General features: G+C 31.3%; 1 protein-coding gene across 4 annotated transcripts in view; it reads left to right on the forward strand.

Annotated features, from left to right (window-relative positions):
* Positions 1–23,593, forward strand: part of GRIK2 (glutamate ionotropic receptor kainate type subunit 2) — a 605,654-nt gene extending 582,061 nt beyond the window's left edge. For 3 of the 4 annotated variants that reach the window (XM_054569762.1, XM_054569766.1, XM_054569763.1), the window contains 2 exons: positions 8,528–8,778; positions 21,918–23,593. In XM_054569762.1, coding sequence (XP_054425737.1) covers positions 8,528–8,778; positions 21,918–22,082 — 416 coding nt within the window. In that variant the 3' untranslated portion in view covers positions 22,083–23,593. Of the gene's footprint in view, positions 1–8,527; positions 8,779–17,734; positions 17,822–21,917 lie in introns of those variants that run through there. The other variant, XM_054569765.1, reaches the window with a different exon arrangement.
* Positions 23,594–25,466: the final 1,873 nt, after the last annotated feature.

Here is a 25,466-nt window from a genome sequence, read left to right on the forward strand (position 1 = left end):
ACTGAAAACAGATGAGTCGCAGTAAGCTATGCTTGTTCCATAGACATCATCAACTGACTTTGTATGTTGGAATCTAGGAAGCTTCCAGAGAGAATTTGATGAATTATGAGCATTACTGTGAACAGTTTTCATTAATATTGTAAATGCTGACCAAATGGTAACAAACCATGCATAAACAGAAAATTCTCATGGAAACAGAGTTCTGATAGATTTTATATGAAAACATTGGATCACTGAATTCATTTAGATACGATCTTATGCTGATTAGTCGAAGGTCATAGGTTCAAATTCTATTATAGATTAGTTAGCTAGATTAAATATGTCAGACTGTGATCTTTTAGTTAGCAGGACTAAGTAAGATCAATGAATAACACTTACTAGAAAAAAATGAGTCAGACCATAGAGGTAAATTGGGTAAGCACTGAATTACAGAGATGAATGAGTTCTTTCAGTATGTTGTATAGACTCTATGGCCTTTGCAGTCAGATGATTTATGTACAAATAGTAGTTATTTCTCAGTGTCCCAAGTGTCCTAGGTAAAGTTACTGAGCCTCTCTGAGACTCAGAGTCTTCACCTATAAATAGGTATAATTATGTCTACATAATTGGATTTTGCTAATAATTAAACATATTATATTTAAAGTATTTGGATCAGAACATACATACCACAAAGAACTCCAGACAACTCCAGGCAAGAACAAATGTGGAAAGTAGGGAAGGGTGAGCAGAAATCTATCTGCATAACAAATTCAACCAGAAAATGAGAGGAAGTATAAAAACTGAGCTCTCCAGGGAATGGAAAAATACAACTAATTTATATTGGTGACAGGTTAGGTGTAATAAGAAGAAGAGGATAAAAATCAGAGAAGCAGCCTGTGATGGCTTGAAGAAAGGTATTGTTTGACGTGTTTAGAAAATGGGATTTTATTTTATAGCTTTAGAACATCACTGAAAAATTTTAGGTAAGGAAATGATGTTCATAGATCCAGTGTGGAAAGATTTCTAGGCCACTTGAGAATGGGTCACTTTTATCTGTCATTTACCATTCTGTGATAAAAATGTTGAGCCAATAAATTGTTTTCAAGATGAGATTACTTTTCTTTTATTCTTAAGATTCTCACTTGTGAATTCCTTTTACTCCTAACAAATTGAGGGTTTTTGATGAGATGCTTCTAAAAGAAAATACAAGGAGTGATGACAATTATTCCACACTAATATAGCTGTTATCTACTAAGGAGTCTGAAATGTGCCTCATAAAATGTTTAGTTCTGCATATATTAAATGCTTCATTTGAAATAAATATTAGTATATACTATTTATTAGGTAAAGAAGAAATAAATATCTAGATAGGGTTTAGATTCATAAAAATGACTGAAGATAAAATTGCAACTATGCATGACCATTTATTAAGTAATTAAAATATTTTACTTATACATGTATTCATTCAACAGATACTGTGTTTTTACTGTGTGATGGATGTTATACTAAGAAAACAGAAACAACCCCTATTCTTTTGTTAGTTACAGCCTATTATAGTAAATGAGCAAATAAATAGTCACAGAAATTATTTTTTTAGTTACAAATTAAGTTTTATGAAGCAAAAGAACAATGGTGTTTGGTATTGTATAACAGAATTATTGACCGAATAGAATATAAACCTCAAAATATAAATATATAAAATTAAATTTAAAATGTAAGTATAAAATTTTTGTTAGCACTTTTTAAAAACAAATATGAGTGAAAGTATCCTGAGACATAATAAATCCCATCTTCTCCTGTGGAAAAGGCTCTAAGAGAATGTAGTCTGGTTTCAACATTATTAGATGATTTTATCATGAAAAGAATGGTAAAAAAAATAGATAAAGTTCTAAAAGCATGCAAAATTTTTTGTGTATTTAGGGACCCCAGGACTCAGCATAGGAACCAGGGAACCATTGCATAAAATTTAACGTTGCCAACAGATACTCTCAGGTCTTTTGTGCTAGCAAGTCTTTTACATATGAAGGCACAGACCAAGGGAAACTGCTGACTGCTGATATAAATGCAAATATGGCAAAGAATTTATAAACTTATTTGTCCATCTAATTTATTATAGGTGATCAATACTGGAAGTGTTATCTATGTCTGCTTATGGACCCTTTTTATTCTACTAAATTTAATAAGAATGTGAGAAGGTGCCCAATATTAAAAGTTTTAACTTGACATATTTTGACTCTGTCATGATTGATATGTTATAATTAATTCAATATTTCATTCAAAAAGCATTTGTCAAATGGTTAATGTGTGATAGGCAAAATGCTAGATACTGGATGAAATAAGCAAATCTTGGATGATTGATTACCTATAACTGACAGGTAACCTTGTTGTAAGCCAAAATTTAAGGCTTTAAGTTCTTGGGTATATGTCTTAGAAATATTATCAGACTCAATTCTTTGAAAGAAGAGAAATAATTATTAAAGTTCTTTGAGGCAAGTACTTGGAAAGTATTGCTTAGTGAATATGGTTTAGTCACATACCCACAAGACATGTAAATTGCCATATTTCAGAAAGTGCACAGTCTCTTGAAGTGTGAAAAACTATAAGAAACCCAAAATTATGACTAGCCTACTTCATAAAAATATCTTCCCAGACCCAAAGAGAGCAACTACCGAAATGTTACCTAAATCTGTGTCATACACAGCACATACTATCATTACGATGATATGAATCACTACAAAATGTAAAATAAGGGAAACTGAAGTCCTTTAGAAAGTGAGCAGAGAGGATTTGTCATTATGAAAAACAGCAATATTTGCATAAAATTTTAACAATACATTTAAAGGATTTATTTGGGTGTTGTTAAGAAAAACAAAGGTTGTATACTTTTTTTTCAAAAAATTGGTTTCATCTATGTGGGTATACAAATATATTTAAGTAACTTTTATAATTCTTGTCCCCTAAAGTATCTTGTAAAGAGACTTCAAAGCCAGGTATGATGACCTGTCTTAAAGTGATCATTGTGATCTGAATTCTTATGAGCTGGTGTTTCATGAAGCATATGGAGCTATAAATGATAAAGAATATATTAAAAATACAACTTGATGGACTTTACTAATGTATAAATTCAAAAAGACAGGGATGAAGATCTCTAAGCAAAGACCAGCAGAAAGATCTAACAAGGAACAAAATATTTTTTACAGAGACAATTGATGTAGCAACAGTAATAACTGTTGTTATATAAGGCACTGCTTTTCAAATTAATGTTAAAATAAAGTAACTGATGGAAACATTAATAGATGTGAGGAAAAATCCTTCCAAATTTAACCATTTCTATCAATTTTTAATGCTTTTATTCCTTTAATGGAGAGGTGAGAGTCATTAGTTTGCTAATGAAAATGTGAATTTGCAAGAGATGTATTTTTTGTGGAGTATTCTTCAAGCTTATCTGGCCAAGGAATCCTTTAAATGAGACACAGATATATACTTCCTATAAATAGGAGAGTGGGGGAAATCCAGTTTTGGCAATATTGATATAAAGAGTTTTAGAATGAAGTATCTCTAGAAAACAAGAATGACTCTTTCTGACCTTTGCAAATGATTACAGCATATGGAAGCCTGGTTTTAAAGAAAACTTTTGACAGGATATATAGGAGATTGACAGTATGAGGATAATGTAGTTTTAGCATATTTCACTAAAAGATATTATTAGAGAACTTGCTGTGCAACCTTTAAAGTAAAGCTGTTTATCAATCAATAAACCTCCCCAAGAATTAAATGCAATGCTGACTCTTTGTACTTTATAATTTCTGTACTATCTAGATGTGTTAAAACAGGACAGAAATGTTGGTATATACTTAAAACTGTGAGTTGGTAAATAATATAAAAAGGAAAATCAAATGAGTGTATCAATATATTGTGTAGTAGACTTAGACTTAGAACCAAGTATGCATAATATAACATGTGCCTTCTGGTCTACAAGTAAGAAATTTAGCATGGCAGAAATGAAGGGAAGGGTGGATGGAGGGTAAGAGGGATGGAAATAGGAAGAGCAGCAAGGAGAGAAAGGAAAGGAAACAGAGAAGGCAGGGCAGGGAGAACAAAAGAGGGAAGGAAAGGTAAAGAATGGATTAGTAACAAAAGATCGAGGGAGGCATCAGGGGAAAGGAAGGAAGAAGGGAAACAAATTCAATAAACACCACAAGTTAGCTCTAAAATATCTGGTGAGACTTGTATTACTTGTGTATAATTATCACACTTACTTTTCTAAGTTTTTAATTGATCTGTTTAAAGGCCTTTAATGATATTATAATTTTATGTAAAATCTTTTATCAAAATTTAACATTTAAGGACATTGGGAGACAGTAATTCTTTTATTAAGGAAATTCCAAATGGGTGCACTTATAGTTTTTACTTATGCCTACATATATACTGTTACCGTTTACCACTTGCAACTAACTGCCTCAATGACCCCTTCAAGTTCTCATTTTGAGCCCAAGGTTATATGCATCTGACATGTCAAGTGTTGTACTGCACGGCAGCTAGACGGGGCGCGCTGCCGCAGGGGATAGCAGCAGAGAGCGCAGCACTCCCTCAACCTGAGGGAAACCGCTGGGGCCAGCTGAGGCGGGAGCAGGGCTCTGAATCCCGCAGAGCCCGTCCTGGCTTGTCACGGATGAAGGGAATAAACACAAAACGTCGCAAACACTTTTCTGTTTGTCGGGAGAGCAGATGGGGGCACTTCCCTCTTACTGGAGAAGGACATGGCACATCCTTCTAGTGGGGAAGGCCTCATCTCCCTTTGTTCCAAGGCTTTTATTGAAAATCTTATCAGTGGGGCTAAGTAACAGCAAAGCATACGTTATCTCATTACATTTGTATGTTAAGTTTCACAAAGAATATATGATGCCTTTAAGAAGACAAGTGACAGGAATACACTGCTTTACATGGGTCCCAGAGGAAACTAGAATAAACAAGAGACTAGAGATAAGGGCGAGCACCTTAACGATATAGGGTAAGGGGTATAAATAATGTAGATGTCCTTTGCAGCATGACCTGGCCAGAGATCTGAGGAAAGAACATAGCACACTTTAAAGAATTTACTTTTAGGCCTGATTTTCCCCAGGGCCCATGAGATCTGATTTAGGGCTGTTTTTCCTACACTGTTTCAAGGCTGAGCCAGGTGCGGGGAGGGAGCCACCAAGGGTTAAGGAGACCGCCTCTCGGCTGTGTAATGAGGACTCAGGCCTTGTCCAGGCCAAGCCGAGAGGTGCAGGGGCCTTTTTGCCCCTTCTCCATGTCCCCAGTTTCTTGTCTGCTGCCAATACCGACTGGGACCTGTCTTAGATTGCTTACCTCAGCTTAAGGTAACCTGCTGGTCATTGATCACCAGTCCTCCATGGCCAAGCAGAGGCAGGGCCTACGCCACTGCTGGGGGGGACAGGCCAAGTCTCCTCAGGAGCCTGTTTCTCCAAGGCCTCCTGATTATTTCCAGCTTTGGGGTCCTCCAGCCTGTCCGCAGGGTTACAGCTCCTGAAACCAGGCTGTTTCCCAACAGTCAAGGGGCTTCACTATGTAGTAATCATATTTTTCAATGACATAATGACAAAACGTGGCAAGGATTTACTGGCATTGATTTTATGCCTTATGTTATTTCATCCTGTTAAAAATCTCAAAATGAGGTATATTAACTTCGTAGCTTTTATTTAAACCAAATGCCTTTTATATATTTACTGTGATTACACTGGAAAAGAAGTATAATGAAGTTCACTAGCAATGGGAAATGTTTATATTGTAAGTGCTGGAAATAAGTAGTACAGCTAGCAATAGCAAGATATGTCTGTATTTGTTAAAAAGTGGGTTGCTTTTGTGTAACAGTGCCTTATTTTGTGAATGAAGTGAAAAATATTGTGTCTGAAAGCATTAGAATAAAAATCCTAATGCAGTTCAGTGTGTATGATGAGTCGGCAATAAAATAATATTCCTTCAATATTTCTCAGGATGAGAAATATGCTGGCTCAAAATATTTCTCAGCTGGATCAAGAATTTTTCATATTTGAAAGTTTACTTTCAAGTCACTATCCACCAAAATTTTGCTTATAATTGTACTTCCGGAAAATAAACCATATTTTATATTAGCCACACATGGCCATTTTTGCAAGTACTATCAGCACAAAATTTGTTTCAGATTCTGCATTTCTAAATGAAAGATACATTTGATAAACTGCAATTCTGCTTAAAATAGATTTTTTCCCTTCAGTCAAATAATTATTTTGTAAAGAATATGGTTAATTAGAATGGTAATTCAGAGTAAATATGACCTTAAAGCTGGTACTAGTCTGGATTTAGTGAATTAATGAAAACTGTTTATCCAAACAAGATAGTCTTAATTTATGGTTTTTAAATACATCAGAGAACCCAAAAGCACCAGGTTGTCACTTTTACATTGTGTTAGGAATGCCTCAATCATTATGTGCCTTATAATAGGAAACATTTGTTGAGAACCTTTAAGATGAGAAAAAATTGAGAATTAAGATAGATGATAGATAAAATAGATGACTGGATAGATAGATAGATAATAGGTAGATAGATGGATGGATGATAGGTAGATAGATAGGTAGATAGAAATAACCTCTATTCCAAAGAGTTTATAATCTACTTAGGAAAAGAAGACACATGTTGAATAGTAAGTAGAAAGTAAAAATTCAAGGTGACCTAGGCTGAGCGATCAAGGTAGAAAATACTAGAACTGGTGTTATAATTCCTGAGATCTGAAGTGACTGAGAGGCGGATTTTAAATTTAACATCTTCATCAGAGAAGTATTTGGAAGAGAGCACAAAAAAGAAACTGAGAAGCAGGAATTTCCCCACTATAATTATAATATTTGAGTCCTGGCTAGGTGGCTCAGTTGGTTGGAACATCATCCCTTACACCAAAAGGTTGCAGGTTTGATTTCCAGCCACGGCACATCCCAAGGCTGTGTGTTTGGTCCCTGGTCTGGGAGCCTACAGGAGGCAACTGATTGTTGTTTCCCTCTTTCTCCCCATGTCTCTCTGTCTCTCTATCTGTCTCTGTATCCTTTGTTCTCTCTCCTAAAATCAACAAACACATCCTTGGGTGAGGATTAAAAAATATAATTGACTTCTAATTATAGGAAAGAATAATACCCCTTTTTAGGAAAGGTGAAAATGTTATATAGAAGCCATGTACTTAAACATTTCTTATAAGCAGATTAAGAATTATGTTAAAGAAATAGCTGTCCAGTTGGATTTGGTAGATTTTCACTTTTTCAACAGGGTACTTACTTCCTATGATTCTCCTTGTCTTTCTACTTTTAACTTGCATATTCTTGCTAAATGAGTAATGCTGAATTAGTCTATTACATTGATCAAGTAAAAGAATATTGAATACAAGCTGAAGTTAGTATCTTTCTGTGGGCAGAAAAAACAATTGTGAATGACTTTGTGAAGAAAAATGGAGTGTGCTTGTAGTGTTTTAGGAGAGCAGATTAAACTTTAAAAACAAACTATTTATGGGTGCGAGAAAAGCAATAAAACTAGTCCCTGGGGGGCACTGACCTGGTAGCTCAGTTGGTTAGAGCATAGTCCAGATATGCAAAAGTTGCCGGTTCAATCCCCAATCTGGGTACATACAAGAAAAAACCAAGGAATGTATAAATAAGAGAAATAACAAATTGATGTCTGTCCCTCTCTCTACCCACCCCTACCCCACCCCATTTCTCTAAAAAGTCAATTAAAAAAATAGTCTTTTATGGCAAATATTAAAAGATGCATGAACTTGAATATTCTTCTTTGATTCTGGGCAACTATTTAGAAAAGTAATTATTTATCACATAATAGCTAATGCAGAAAAAGTCTACCCCCATCAGCATAAATACTACATTTTATTTATATTATTGTCTGCACTGAAAAGAACATATATTCTCAAAAAATAAAACGTAATAAGAAAAAAAACAAAATGACAATGCATTGATCGCCATGATAATATCTGAGTGATCCAATACTGTACAAACCTATTATTTAGGTCAAATGAGAAGATAGGCTATCTATTTTCTACAAAGTATTAGCTGTCCCTGAATATATGTCTCTTATTTGTGATTGCTTTAAATTATTTCTCTTAATAAAGAAAAATACTATTATTTCTACAATAGAGGTTAGCACTTTATCAATATTCTGTTTTCAGTGTAGAATGATTCCTAGGCATTAACCAAGTATCTTTGCACTCTATTTCCTGTTGTAAATTTCCACTTATTTTACTTATTTTTCAGTGCTCTGAGTTTGCCTTTCAGAAGGAAATAGTTTCTTTCACAAAAACAAAATTCATTTTACCTTCAAAATCAGAAAGGCCGCACCCCTTATTTATCTTGTTCAACTCCTATTCTCTCTTGTTTTCCAGTGGTTTTTCTCTACAGGAAATAAACACTGGCACACTTTGGAGCATTTAGAAAAAGCTCTGTCCTCATCTCCTGTTAACCTTTAATTATAAAATTCTGGGTGCCTTGAAATAATTAACATCCCCTCTCTTTTTCAGGTTCTCCATATAGAGACAAAATCACCATTGCAATTCTTCAGCTGCAAGAGGAAGGCAAGCTACACATGATGAAGGAGAAGTGGTGGAGGGGCAACGGCTGCCCAGAGGAGGAGAGCAAAGAGGCCAGTGCCCTGGGGGTGCAGAATATTGGTGGCATCTTCATTGTCCTGGCAGCCGGCTTGGTACTCTCAGTTTTTGTGGCTGTGGGAGAGTTTTTATACAAATCCAAAAAAAACGCTCAATTGGAAAAGGTAAATGTCACTTTTTTACAATTTAAAACAATTCTTGTTATAATAAAAGAAACTATTTTTGATCTTTCCAACCAAGGACAGTGCTTAGAACTGTACCTGTTAATTGTCTTCTGCCATTTGTTATATAACAAAGGTTCACAGAGAGAACACATGATGAACTTCATTATTTCAAATTTAAATGTAGATGTTTAATTGAGCTAGCTTCAAGGCAAATTACTATTTTTCCTCTTACTGAAACCTTAAAAATTTTGCTGCTTGAAGTTCACTGCAGGTAGGTTAGTGGAGGAAAATAATTAGTAATAAAAGCAAAGATCAGAAACTGTAATAGGAAGGAAAAATATTTTTCTGCAGATAAAACATGTTTTAAGATACAATATTAATGGTTTAAAGATAAAGAGTATATGAAATTTTTATTTGAAGATTTTTAGTTCAGTAAATCTTTAATTGAAAAATAATTTTACTCCTATTTTGGAAATTACAATTAATTTTTAAAAAATTTATGAATGTGTAAAAATATGGGATTTTTGGATATTTAAATTTATTATTAATTAGCCCTTTATTTCCTTGTACCAATGTCTTTCAAAGAATATATATTAAACTCAACAATAGGAGATTGTTGCAATTTTTCTGGGCATTTTAATACATTTATTTTTATACAAATATTTTCATATTCTCAATTTGAACGGTTTGCAAATTACATTCAGATTATGTATTTCTAGTGCTATAATTTCCATAGATCTATATAAATACAAGGAATAATATTTATTTTTAAAAAATTTCTTTTTTTAGATGGTACATGACACTTTCTGTATGTAAATTTATAGTCTGGAATGAAATAATGCTTTAATCTTTTAAAGTCTTTTGATGCTTTATTTTATACTTTTTGTGTATAAATATTTCTTTTGTTTTTAATTAAAGAAACATTTTTAGGACTTAACTTCATCAGAGTCAGGCTACATTTTCTTTAATATTTGAAAGGTTTATTAATCTTTTGGTAAATATGAGGAATAGAAACATGATGTTTAAACATAACATACACAAATATAAGACAAATATATTCTACTAATATTCTTTGAAACACTCCCACCCTTAAAACTATTTTTGAAAAAGAAAAAACAGTTGCTTATTTTCCTTTGTATTTAATAATTTATGTTGCAGTTATTATCCTTTCGATATCAAAATTTTGGATACAGCATTTCCACATTTACATGATTTATTTTTTCACAACATTCAAGATCTGCTGACTTGATTAAATCAAATATTGATGGCTCTGGTTGTAACTGACAATAAGGTCTAAGTATACACTGTATGTGATCTTTTTTCTATAATATCAAATGAATTTTAAAATCAAATTAAAAAAATAAAGACAAAAATATTAACTCATCAATTTCCATTTTTACTGTAATTTGTCAATAGATGTGGTATTTGGTTATTTAATGCTTAAAGTAAGTCCAGAAATTATAGAAGACATTTGTTTTTTCTATTTGGAACCTTAAATAATCCATATATAATGATTTTCTTTCATTTACAGCTCAGTACTAAAATAAAACAAATGAATTAGCCTCTTGACAATATGTGGTATTCTATTGCCCTGTCTCTTTGAGTGCTTATTCATGTGATTTACCTAGGCCATGCCATTATGCACAATTATATTATAAACAATCTCTTAAAAACAAAAAACAAAAGAGGTGGAGATTTAATTCTGTAAAATAACCTTTTTCATTGTTATTAGAAATAATTAATTTAGTTGAATTTTAATATAATTAGCTCTGTTTAATTTCTATGCACCTTCATGGACTTATAAACATTTTGTAAAAGAAATGTACCTCTTTTTGATGGAAATAGATGAAACATTACATTGGAAAGAAGCAAATGTGTTGGTATTACATGAGCATTATTGATCACATTCCCCAAACCTTTTCACACACTGTCACCTCATGGCTTCCATATTGAAAGTCAAATGCCCTAGCTTAGCAGGTGAAGCACTTTAGACTCTTTCTTTGTCGTCCATCACTGTTTTACCTTTTGCTTCTTCCCAATTGGCACTTTCTTCTTTAGCCACCCTATATCACTTTCAATTTTCTAAGGTCATCTCGCTTTTTCAAAACCTCTTCCATTTGACTTGAGAAAACCTTGTGCATTTTCCTACTTGGCAAACTCCTACTAGTTTTTTTTTTTAGATTAGGCATTCAAGACTAGGCATCAAGACTAGGAATCAACATGCCCAGAAAGCTTTTTCTAATCTATTGATGTAATAGGTTTGGGTACAGGACACAGCTATTTTCACAAGATAGTGTTAGGTTTTCCTTTCCTATTCCACTGAAAAATATATGAATTTTATGTATCCCTATTTTTTCACCTAGCTGATGGATACTATCACCTTTGAAAAACATTTTCTCCCCCGTTGAGAATGTTGGGAAGTTATTTTACCCATTTCAAACCACATCCATCAGTAAGCCTAGATTCCTTTTCTCTGTTCCCGCAGCACACTATTTAATTCACATTTGTTGTTTTTTGTGTGTGAGTGCTTCTTTCACGATTAGACTCTTAGTTCCTATAGGACAAGGACCTAATGGTTTTAGTTTGTATCTCCAAGGTGTCAAGCAGTGCCTATTGGCATGAGATCTATAATTTCTCTCTCTTTTTCTCTCTCTGTCAATTATCTATCTTTTTAACCTTTCCATCTATTTATTTAAATCAATAATGAAGTTGATTCCAGTGACCTATTTTATAAAAGTCTACCAGAAAGAGTATAAAAGAACTTTGTTTCTAAATAATTCTATAGAATTATGTTTAGCAAATAATTATAGGTTTATTAGAATTACCCATTTTATTTACTGTGATAAATTAGGTTCCTGGGCTCAATTCTTCATTTTTTTTGAGAAAAAAAATTTATTCAGTTGGGCTATACAATTTAATACCTTATTTAATTTATTAAAATTAGTCAGAAAATATTCCTAGATTTTATCATAAGATATGTTTGTGGACCTATAGAAATTACCAATTAATTTACACTTTTAATTGTACCTTTAATCTAAAATTTTAATTTTAAAAATATGGTAAATATTTACAAAGTTATTCATTTACTCTAATAATTATTTATTGAGAACCAAAAATGCAATGAATTATATTTTCAATATTAAAAATAAGCAAGGATATATTATTCACCATTGAGCCCCAAAGTGATTTGCTCTCTATTTTCTCTTTTTCCATTTTCTTTCTCTTTTCTTCAGTTTATAGTATTCTAGTACTTTTTAAATGAACACAAAAAAATTCATTCATTATCTAAATAGGCTGGCAAATATAATATACACTTGGCCTAGTTGAATATTAACTTCATGGATAAAATTAATGATAAGTAATATCATTCCTTGTCAAGTCTTACCTCTGATAATGATGATAAAATTAATAATAATGCTTAGCATTTACAAGAGAATATAAATATTATGGCACATATTTTGTAAAATATTAATGGAACAAAAGGCCTTGATGCCTATAACTATTTTTATATTTCCAAGTTGTTTGGTAATTAAGAGTGGTATATGAATGCATCATCCTAAAATGGAAGCAGGTTAAAACTGAATGCAGAAGATAATGCTGAGCCATGTAGACTTTAAAGAATTTGAAAACTCTAAATTGCATTCCTTTCAGATACCACAAGATGGTGTATTCCATATTTTAGAGTCGCTAATGCTTTTGATTTTGCTGCAGATATTAATGTATCAGAAATACCTTGCTTTTCATTAATTCAAACTTTAAAATAAATACATATTTATTTTTCTAATTTTTAAAAAAATTTAACTTAAATATTTGGAAAGATACTCAAAAAGCCTTTCTTTCCTGAAGTGTCTGAAAAAGTAACTAATTAACATGTGTATTTTTAACGAATTGTCTTTTTTCCCAACTTCTTACTGATTTTAAAAACACTGCGTAAGATTCAGTAAGCAATTCATGAATCTGCTGTACATATGAAGCAATTATCTGTCCACATCGGGTGTGTGCATTTGTTTGAAAGGTCCTGTTTCTGCCTTCTAACTGAAAAAGTTGTCTAATATACAAATGTTTGTTTTCTCTGGTACCATTTATAATAATATATTGGTTTTGTAAGCATGAATTACAAGTGATTGTAATACTTTTAATTTTTACAAAATTATTTATGACATAATTATGGTTTACTAATTTATGTTTAAAATTACTCTATTTCTTACATGTTTGAATATGTCCTCTTTTAATAACAGGAATACATAAGTTTGCCATCTATTGATACCCGGCAATAATAGTAATATAATGTACATAGTTGGACTTTTTGTTTTTGCCTGATTTGTACACAGAAATAATTTCTTTCCCATGTAATTGAAAATAAATTTGACTATACAAATTATTTCATTGAAACCATTGAATACCAATCACTTGAGTTTCTTGACATAAACAAAAACTAAACAACACAAATATTAATTTTCTTACTGCTTCAACTTAAACAAACTATAGTAAATATGTCTGAGAAATAAAAATATAAATTATTGCTCAGATATTGAATTGGTAACTTATGTATCCTGTATTGGACATGTATATTTATTCTTACCTTCTTCTAAGATGATTGATAGACATTTTAAGAACTACTTAATATTGATTTTTTTATTATATAGTCCACTTTAGTCAATGTAGTTATTTATATTACAGAGCGCTGATATAACATATCCAAGATATCTCTAAATAATGATATTTTTCTAGTCACTGAAAGTTCAAAACATTTTTGAGGGAGCACAGAATGTTCTTCAGTCTATAATTGAATAACAAATGTAAAAGGCAGTTTTAACTCATAGCACCACAAATGAATGAAACAATGCAATTTGGAAAACGTTAAGGAAAAATTAAAATGGTTTAGTTTAAAACGGGATCCTGGGCAAAAGATTATTCACAAGGAAAACATTTACCAAAGCTGGCTGAATCTGTAGTTCATGAAACCAAAAGAATGAAAATGGATTTTTCATAGATCCTTATAAACATCCTTAAAAAGTTGAAAAATTAGTTGTAATAGGAATAATGCTTTTTTTTTTAAATCCATTTTGAGTAAGTTGTAGGGATGCAAATATTGCTATAAGTCATTGTAAAGATTTGTAAAGTTCTAAATAAATTTTCAATAATATGAAATTTATCTGTAGAACATCTTGCTATTCAGAAGTTAAAAGAGGTAATAAACTTTGGACATATAGTCCATTTTGCATTCTTTTATGTTACTGCCATTCTCTGTGAGCAGATCATTTCTCAACTTCCATTAATGACCCATATAATGGATGACTGAATGGCTTTACAAGTGTTTTTACATAGAAATATAAAATCATACTTTAAAATGAGATGTCAATCTTAGTTTTACTCTCTAATCTACTTCGAAGTCAGCAAAATGATTTTTTTTTTACAATTTTTCTTTAAATTTTATTTTAATTTATTTTTTCAAATACATTTGTCTCTGCCTCTCCCGCACCACTTTCCCTTGCCCCCTCCCTCATTCCCTCCCTCAGCCCCTCCCCTTTGGTTTTGTCCATGAGTCCTTGCTATATGTTCCTTGACTTTTCCCTTCCCTTCCTTTTCCCCGCCCCGCCCCCTTCCCTCTTGTCTCTGTTAATTTCTTTTCCTTTCAGTGTTGCTGGTCTTATTTTCCTTGCATCTTTGTATTGTTGGTTAGGTTCCACTTAGGGGTGAGATCACATGGTATTTGCAAAATGATTTTTAAGTCATTTCTTTTTTTTATGGTAACCCATACTTTTTTATACCTATAAATGATGTTTTAAAATTAAGATTGCAGTTTGACAGATAATAATTTACTTCCTTATTTTTATAAACAGCTTTAGAGCTTTTAAAATGTATCTTTTTTTTGGTATAAAGTAAGCCTGGTAACTGTGTTAATATTACCCATATTAAGCAGATGAGGAAAAGTGTCTCAAGGGTCAAGTATGTTTTCCAAGGTCAAAGATTCCCGCTGTGACACTATTTAAACTGTATCATATGGTACAAATAGAGACAGAGTATTTAACTATATTTCTTGATATTTTTTCTTCCTGAAGTTGCATTGATAAAATATGTGGAGTAGGAGTTTGATTTAGATAAACAGATTGTGGGCTTTGATGATAAACAATGTATTTCACTTTCTCATTCTTAAGCATGAGTTTTAAAATAGAAAAAAAAAAGACGGGATCATTTCTCAGCTTTGTTTAACCTTGAATAAAATTACTTATCTTCTCTCAATGTTTTTTAAAATAAATAAATAACTAAATAAGTGGTTAAAATACACACCATAAATGAAATGTGTTAACGCTGCAGAGGAGGTCTCTGTGACGCCTTTGGAGAGAGTCTGATCTCCAGCCCCACCTTCAGGGTGTCATAGCTGGCACCCTTCCTATAACTCAACACTTATTATGCAAAAAGCATTCTCTCCAAGATTAAAGAGGCAGAATAAACTCAATTTTTTATCTGCTGGGTGTAATTATTTGCTGTGACTAAATATATAGCATTGCTTTATGTAAAGAACATTGTTTGGGAGGAAGAGGTGTTTGACTGACCTGAGTTTGAATCTGACTTCCGATACCAGTCATGAGGCCTTGAAAAGGTTATTACATCCTTTTTAGCATCGGTCCACTGACAATAAAATGGTGAAATTAATACTGTCTGGAAAAGTGTTTACAATGTTGAACAAGACACTATATGCATATTAACTAGCATGGAACAGCATAGTTGTTCAATAAATGGCTGTTATAAAAAATTAAGATAGGCAATATACATAGCTTTTAGCATACATCTGATATATAATAAACAGCTATGGTTATAATTATTATTATTCATGAAGTTGATATATTTAAACTGTTGGGCCTTCAGAAAAGAGAGCTTTCCTGTAATAAAGCATTAGTTATTTGGATATTCTATTTTTTGTTGAAAAATTGTTTCACTATTACTACCAGCAAGAATGTGATTATTACATTGCTTTTTCTTAAAATGCTTTTCACAGCTGTATTGACTAAAGTGGTGTTGAAACTTGTCAGACCTTATTTATTGATTTTTCTAGCCTAAGTATAGGATGTGTAAAAATGTATAATGATATCCCATTTTTCTCTGTCTCATTGTATTTGCAAAATGCAATATAAAAATATTTGGTAGCTGTTTCTGTAAGAGTCAAAGTTTCTGAGAATATTTTAATCTTTAGTTATGTTTATCAGTGTAAAATAATCCAGGCAAAAGCACAGGACATTTTATCATTTTATTCACTGAAGAAAAAAAATGTATTTCTTTCTGCCCCGTGTTTTTATTCTCTGACTTATTATTCAGCATTCAAAAAATTAACACATACTGAGAACAAAGTCCTGGTAAAAGTCTCAGCTAAAACTCAAATCACTGTTAATGATACAAACTAATATAATAAAGGATTCACAGAATGGAAGTCAAGAGAACAGCGTTCCTCTTTTAGCTTTGATATCAGTTATATGCATAATTTTAGATAGATAAATTGACCTCTTGAGTTTTAGTTTCTCTAGATGTAAAATTACAGTGATGAAGCAATAGGGTCATTAAAGAACCTACATATAAAGTCTTGTCTGACCGCTGTGCAGCTTATCTAAATAATATAATTTCAGAAAGATGGCTGCAACAAAACTGAATATTGAGATCAAAGTTGCTACATATGTAGTTTGACATGAATGTTTTAACTACCCATTTTCATCTCTTACTGCTTCACTATGACATTCATAAGCCCTAGGTCAACTCATACTTCTACTGCATAGCATTAGCTATTTGGTATTTTAAAAAGACTGCCAATTAAAAAGTATAAATCAAAAGGAAAGGTCACATTAAATGACACTTATTTTCCTTATTTAATACACCAGTATTATATAAAATATTGCATATTTCATTATATATTCTTTTTATCCTATTTTATTTTTCATTAATTTAGTTATTATCTAATGTGAGATTATTTTATGCTGGGGTCATAGTGACTTCTTTATTCGCACAACATGCAATGTGGATTCTTGGTCAAATGGCCTACAGCATCAGAAATTAATTTGAGAGGTATCTGAGAATGGATTAGGTGTCCATAATCAATTAACAGATAATTTCAAAAATAAGCAAAAAACCAGTAAGGTTGATATTTGCTAGTCTATATTACAACACTGAGCTTCAAAATCGGATAGAAGTAGTTTGAAGATGTTTTAATAGGGCTTCAAATAAGAACTATATGAAAAAATGGTTAAAATTATTCTGAATGAATAGTAAAATATCTTGTAGTTAATTTTAAATTATCAAAGAATAGGATAGAAAGTCACATAAAATAGAATTTCCTCCTTAAAAATATAAATACAGACTTGATAGTAGTTTCTAATATTGTATGATTATTTCTAATTTTGGTGATTAATGACTACATATATTTAACATGAAAGTGATGAACTTAAAATGTAAAAAAGAGAATCAAACTCCTTACTTTGCATCAGTGGCTGTTTTTAAAAAGACATGGCTAAATATAAATGTTTTAATAAAAATCAAGTTAAATAATTCAGTGTTTAATGTGGAGCATACTTACAAGTAGATATTTAATATTTTAAAAATTATGTGCTTCTCCAAATGCTGTCACATCTGTTATAAGTATATCTATAAATTAGGAAGTTATTAAAACTAAGAATAAATTATTCTATAACACCAACAATGATATTATTTAGAACATTTATCTTCAAGTATGTGTTGTCTTATAATACCCAAAATAAATAAATAAGTATATAGAGAGAGAGCTTTTAAAAAAAGCAATGGAAATATAGTCTAATTAATATTTTTAAGGTTTCTAGGCCTTCATTTTTTTAAGATTAAAGTTGTGTAAATACAGGTTGCCTCATTAATTGTAGTGAATTTTCTAATGAATTTTACTAATTTAAATGCAATTACATGCTAACAGCTCAAAGATTTAAATTTTCATTTTCAGGAATCTTCTATTTGGTTAGTGCCACCCTACCATCCAGACACTGTTTAGTAAACTTTTGAAACTTACTAAAAGAGGTTTTTAATAATGGTTAGTATCTTTGCACCTTTCTTTTTTTCTTTTTGTAGTCTGTTACATTAATGTGGCGAAACATTTTTGTTGTTGTTTTTACCCTAAGAAAGTTACTTTATTTAATGACACAATTTGTGCATTTCCATCCCTAAGAAGTGATTTGAAAAGTAAAATAGTTTTCTTTCTTTTTCCCTCCCTCAGTGTCCCTTTCCCTCTTTTTCTTCCTTTTTCCACCTCCCCTTTTTATGCTTTCTTCTTTCCTTTCTCCTACCACCTCTCCTTGCTTTTCTTCTCCTCTTCCTTCTTTTTTATTATAACCCAGGAAATTTCAGGAAAGAGCACTTGGGTTTTTCAAAGTCTTATTTCATAGCTCAACAAAACAAAACAAAACATTTAATAAAATTCCAATCATTATATGAAGTAGGAAAGACAATTTGTCTCTATCAAATGACATTAGAACTTTATTTAAAAATCAGACAGCATGATTTTTTGCCAACATAAGAGCACAGGGAAACAACTAGATTTCACACTCATCTCTAAAATTTCAGCTTTAGATTGTTATGTAAATGAAGGTATGGAGATTCTATTTTAAAGCCTTAAAAAAAGAAAATGTTTACCCTACCATCACAAATGAACTGGATTTTATGATATTATTAAATTCTTTTAATTTACTATTTTGAGTCAAAACTTTTGCTCAAATTTAATGCTTTATGTAGTTATTGTGAAAGATTAGAAATATTCAAATATTCTATGAGTGAGAAGAAAGCCATTTTGTCATAGTTACTTTGTTGGTAACCTAAGATAAAACTATTTTTTAGGTATAGTTACATTAATAGATTAAAATAGCACTCACAAAATTCAGCTGATTGACAGGAAAATTAATAAAACTGGTAAACTGGCATATAATCAAGTTTATCAATTGATTACTTGAAGATTGCTTGATTAAAATTTTTACTTTCTTATGGCTTTGTAAATAGATAAAACCTAAAAATGATAATGGCCAAATTACAAATTTACAATTTTCAGTTTCTAAATTTGTAACTATAATTTACTGGAGATAATTATAAATTATAAAAGATGAGTTACTAAATTTTTAAATATAATTTACTCCAGATAATTTTAAACTATAAAAGATGAAATTTTCTTTCATCTTTAAATTATAAAAGATCAAAGATCCTAACTTTGGGGCAGTTTTTTAAATCTACTTTTCATATTATTTAGAATTATGAATTTTATATTACATAAAATTTGTTTAAAAATTTTATATGTCTTTATTTGTGGTCTGAAATTACATAGAGTGTACTAAATATATTTTACTTCTTAACTTACTAGAAATAAAATTGTGTAATTTCATGGTTGAATGGGTATGTACATTTATAAGATTTTTTTCTGGGAAAATAAGTTTGCCCATACTCCCTTAGTTTGGACAGATATTAATTAATATACCTGTTCTATAATTTTTGAAACTAATTTAATTAAACTGAAAATCAAATTTGCCAAGAAGAGGGTGTTATAAATTATGTAACATTTGGGGCATTTATTACTTTTAAATGAAGGCTTATTTCAAACATTTCCGAATGTATTCACATCCTATAACATTTTTAAGTGTCAATGGCATTAAGCTCTGTCTATGTTATGTTATCTAATCAATTCTTCTGTTAAATGTTTCAACAGAAAGTCAAGACTAAGTTACCTCAAGACTATGTATTCTTCCCCCTTTTGGAGTCAGATTTTTCCATTTCTGCAGTGTTGTCATCATCACCATCTTCATCATCATTGTCATCATGTCCTTAATAAGTACATCTAATAGTAGGTATTAAGCAACAAGAAACACTGTCCATATACTGGCTGTCAGGTGCCATAAATCTTTAATAGAAATATAATTCATGGATTTCAGAACCGTGTAACTTAACACAATAAAAATGCATGGCAGTAATCCATTAGTTAGTGGGGAATTCACATGTTGCATTTAATCATCATCCATTACAAGTACTAAAAAAAAAAATAATACTTTTACTAATTTAATATTATTAAATAAATACCAAAGTTTTACCTGATTAATTAACTTGTTAAAGTATTGGAGTCACATGCAGCTACTGTTAATTCAGTCAACATTTAAAGAACACATGTATACCATCAGTACCATGAGAACAAAATCTCTTCCTTTTACCATACCTTGAGAGGTATACATAGAAGACCTAGAGACCAGATGGAAAAACATTAGAATGAGTTAAAAATGCAAAAGAGACAAAACTAAATTGAGTGAAAATAATGAGCCTGGTCAATTAGATATTGATTCCCGAATTAAGTTAAAATTTGAGTCATGTCCTGAGGTAAGGGTTAAAGTCGGGTTTACATGAAGGATGAAAGCACATGGCAAGGTATCAGAGCCCAGGGAACAACTTTGAAGGTCCAAGCAGAAAAGGCCTGTGTAGAGAAAAGAAAGGAATGGGTCGGGGAGCAAGGAGGAAAGCTGGATCGGAGAGGTCATGATGGGAAAAATCGGGTTTTTGGATTTCACCTCTTCCTTAGACAAGAAAATGCCATTAATAACATGTTTAAAGAATAGATTATTCTTATGTATGTCATCCTTTAAGGAAGGCATAAGCTAGATAGACATAGAGTTAAGAAGACTACTAGGGAAAATATTTAGGAGCCCATAAAATAAAAAGAAAATTAAAAAAAACAAAACAAAACAAGAAGAACAACTGAGGATATATAGCCAGGAATGAACAAGAAGGTACCAGGGGAGGGTCAGAAGTCACAAAATTGGTTATCAGGATGCCTTGCTGGAATCTCAATTGTGAGCTGCAGGAAGTGACATTCCCTCTCTCTGACTCAATTTTCTTGACATATAGATGCCTACTTTAATTGAAATAGTGTGTCACAAAAGATTATTCATACAAAATATTTTTAAACCTAAGAAACAAATGTGGTATTAAATATTTTTTTCTGTCTTCTTTTGCTAGTAGACTAACTTGATAAAAAAACAAAGCAACAGCACTTAAGGCAAAAAACCAAGTCTTCATATCCGTATTTAATTAGGGTTATTTCATTATGTTTTCATATCACTTCTGGAAATTGTGTAAATATTTCATATTTGTTCACATTTTTAGTTGTTTTCTACCTTTTCAGTTTCTGCACAGAAAAAGCCTAAGTCTCAGCCCATCTGAATTTCAAATACAATATATGTACAACTGGTTCATGAATCTGATTTATTTGTAACTAACACAGGTGGATCTCAATTAGCTGGGGAGGGAGGTTAACAAAATTTTGTTTTACAAATATGACTTTTTAATAGAAATTTTGAGGAGTTTATGATAATGAGCCCCAGGTATATTGATTTTCTAGCAAATCTATTGCCAATGAAATGAGAATTTAAAAAAATATTTCTATTGTTATTTTTTTATTCATGGGAATAAATTATTTACCAGCTCTCAGTTATCAAGCTGATGATGACAAAAAAGTTAATATTTTTCATGAACTTTTAATGTGCTCCAATTTATTATTTCATGACTAACTCATGTTTAGTTTGTAATCATCATCAATAGTTTAATAGGCCTTATTACAAAAAGGTATAGTGAATACCAGAAGTTATTTTCTGTATTTTTATGTCTGTGTGAGTGCTATTTTTGTTCTGTTTTGAGATGCACAATAACAAACCTATGTTTAAAGAAAATTTTCATATCTCATGTTGTGATCTAAAAATAGTAAATTTCTTCTATTTTTTAATATCAAGAATGGATTTCAGGTTATTGATTTGCATATATGTGTTTGTACTTAAATTTTAAGATAGACATATATGTTATGCTGCTAATTAATTTTATGTCTGAAAATCTTATTCAATATATAAGAAATATATGCATACCTAGTTGGCAGTTCATTTCACTATCAAGTGGAGATTTTCTTTAAACTAGTCCACTTTGAAGAAATATTTTAATTATTGTATGTTCTGTATTAATAGTGTAACAATTTGTTATACATTTTCATTGAAATTTTTCAAACCTTCAAGGCTGTTACATTGACAAGTCTGTTGAGAATGATTTCAATATTTTTTCTGGACAGTTGTGGTCTGTCTGTTGTATAATATTTCATTTTCTGTATTGTTCTCTAGAGGTCCTTCTGTAGTGCCATGGTAGAAGAACTGAGGATGTCCCTGAAGTGCCAGCGTCGGTTAAAACATAAGCCACAGGCCCCAGTTATTGTGAAAACAGAAGAAGTTATCAACATGCACACATTTAACGACAGAAGGTTGCCAGGTAAAGAAACCATGGCATAAAGCTGGGAGGCCAAACACCCAAGCACAAACTGTCGTCTTTTTTCCAAACAATTTAGTGAGAATGTTTCCTGTGGAAATATGCAACCTGTGCAAAATAAAATGAGTTACCTCATGCCGCTGTGTCTATGAACTAGAGACTCTGTGATCTAAGCAGTTGCAATGATCAGACTTGATTTACAAGCATCATGGATCAACCAAGTTACACGGGGTTATACTGTTTATCATGGGTTCCTCCCTTCTTCTGAGTGAATGTTACATGTGCATTTTGTGGCTGGTTTCAAATGCAGTCCAGTAAGAAATTACAGGTTCCTTTTGAAGTCAAACTGTTGCCAGACATGGAATATAAATACCCCAAGGGTAACCAGTAAAAAAGTCAGTAAGAATAAAAATACTTGGAATCTGCAAAAAACAAAACAAAACAAAACTGTAGTGTTACAAGAAACAGTACAGTCTTCTGAACATCCAGATTATAGAGGTGGTGATGTTACTAGCCCCCCACAACTCAGTACGACGATCATCTGAATAGACAATATGTGTTTATAGGATGTGAAAAAAATGTAACACAAAGCGAATCTGAATTTTATGGCAAGTGGAATATAAAGCATATCTTCATCAGTGTTTTCCTTTCTTTCTTTTTTCAAGTGTGTGTCACTGATTGAGACAGCAATGTCAATTACCAAGGCAATAATGTTTTTCTTAAATTCATCTGCAGGAGATTTCACATGTAACTCTACCAGATTCCTACCTATTTACCTATCCTCTCACCCCAACCCCCTTTTCCCAACCCCATACCAAGAATAAAAAGCAACGGCTGGTTCAGAGATTCTGAATTAAAAAAAAAATAGTTTGCAATCTTTGTCTTATGTTATAAAAGAAGGCTGGGTATTGATAGTTTATGTGGAAGACTGAAGCTTTCATTTTAACGTTCAGATATGTTAATCCAAGCCCTAGTTCCTGCTATAAATGAACTTGATGGAGCCTGGGTAGATCTCAGCGAAAGGAAAAAGGGGACTGGTCATTTGTAGGAAAGTATGTGCAGAGAACTTGCAAATGGACTGCATTTATCAATACAGTCACAATGTTAAATGAACAAAATTCTTGAGCAGTTTTTTTTTTTCAAAAAAATGTTCAGGTTTATTTGTGGAAATGCAAGATTTCTATGAAAATAGTTTTTGTATGGAAATTTTTGTAATACTTTTTATCAACAAAATAAGAACATGTGTTTCTGTCAGGGGTGTGATGTCAAGCATGAATGGTAGTGCGTGTGCACCACCAACGTTTGGTGAAAACTATTTTTATCAAGAAAAAAAGGAATCATAGAAGAGAAATATTTTCAAGTTAGATAATATAAAAGTTAGGTGCACTACCACCACTGCTTACCATGCCACACCCCTGGTTTCCACGAGGCTGATAACATACTGTAATGAACAATTGTGTGTAAAATGGTAAAAGACACAGACTTCTTGACAACATTGTGATGACAGTTGAGTGCACACAGTTTGCTGTTTGAATCCAATGCACAAAATTGAAAAAAATCATTAAAATTATGTCCACTTTACTTTCAGCTTTGACTTTTATTTTGCTTTTGTACGTATAAATGAATGCACAATATGCTCATTGCATTAAAGGAAGTACACTTCCTGAATCTTTCTAGGTCATCAAGGGTGGCCACTTCCCAACCACCTGGATGAAAGAAGAAAAAAGCTTGAATGATGAGCTACTCAGACATAGGTTGTAGTATTTAAGCTTAGGGAAGTTTAAAAGAGGAAAATAGCAGTTCTAGGGGCAATATTCATCATTGTACCTCTTCTATCAGTAGATATTGACTATATTCATAGGGTTGGGTGAAACTGAATAGTGATTGCTGATATTGTATTTGAAGTTGAACTGATGTCTAATTTAAGGTCTCCTTGTGCATTGGTAAGTCAATGTAATTCAGCAAAGGGAGAGGAAATGATTGGCTCAGTTTCAACAATTAGTAGTAGTGTGTGTGGCTTAGTCAACATGCTAACAAAACTTTTATATTTAAATCACAAATTCTATAGTTTACTAAGCAAAAAATAAATACTGATTTTCACTAGAACACCTGACCAAAAAAATAGTTCTTCAAAGTATTTCTTTAAATCCACAAAAGTTTCTTAATCAAATTGCTAATATCTAATTAAATTAGAAATTAAGTGTCCAAGTGTTTTCAAAATTTCTAGTGTCTGGAAAATTTTAAATTAAAATTTATATTTCAATGATAATTTTGTCCCAAAATGTAATTTTATAGAATTACACAATTTATTGCTAAAAACCTAAGCATTTTTAGCAGTAAATAACATCAAATAACATTTCATAAAAATGTTCAAATTTTAAATAATATTAAGCTTTTTATCAATCAGATTCTAATCAGAATTTAGAGCACTTTTTAGTTTTAATTCTTTGTTAAATTAAACTTAACTGGCAAGAAATGACAACTATTTTTGAGTAGTCAGGAAATAATTATTCAGATTTTTGATAAAATTTAACAATCACTTGAAGTATTAAATTTAAAAAATAGAGAAGTTTTAATAACTTGCTGTATTTTAACTATAAAGATAATTTTGAATATATAAACAATGTATAATATTTAATTTTATCCATTTTCTAAAAGGTCTTTATATTATTACAGAAACAGATATTTACTCATCAGGTGATTATACATATGTGAGACACTATTAATTTTAATAAAATCTATATTATTTTCAAAATAATTTTAATCAATGAAAGAATTCCTCTTCTCTCTAGGAAGGCAGTATATTGGATTAAACTTTACTCTCTAGTGTAGTGCTCAAATTATAAGACAAAAGGGAGAGAACAACTGTTCTAATCAACAATATAACCTTATGATTCCAGATAATCAACAGAGAAACATATCATCAAGTAAATAACTCTAACCAGAATGGAACACCAGTGGGATTTATTCATATATACAAAACTAGAGAACTCTAACCAGATGAAAACACCAAGGATTTATATGCATATATATCACAACTAAGTAACACTAATACCTATGAAAATACTGAGGAGATATAGTCACATATTTAAATTAAATTATCCTAATCACCATTATGCTAATGACTAAGGGGATATATTCTATTTTACAAATATGGAAAATGCTTGAGGATATTTTATTAATTATATTGTCTCATATTTTGAGACTCATAGTTTTAGAAAATTTCTTTTCTAATTGAATAAGTTTATGTACTGAACACTATGTAAAAGTATTTTAGCAGTCTAAATATGCTTTTATTCTGCTCTCATAAAAATATTAGTTTTGCTGGGTATAGAATGCTAAGTTGAAAATAATTTTCTTAGATAAATTTGAAGATATTCTTTCATTCATTTCTTACTTACAGTCTT

Source organism: Pteronotus mesoamericanus, unplaced genomic scaffold (assembly GCF_021234165.1).
Source record: "Pteronotus mesoamericanus isolate MK-2021 breed Mesoamerican mustached bat unplaced genomic scaffold, CSHL_Meso_final contig_20, whole genome shotgun sequence".
Lineage (NCBI taxonomy): Eukaryota > Metazoa > Chordata > Mammalia > Chiroptera > Mormoopidae > Pteronotus > Pteronotus mesoamericanus.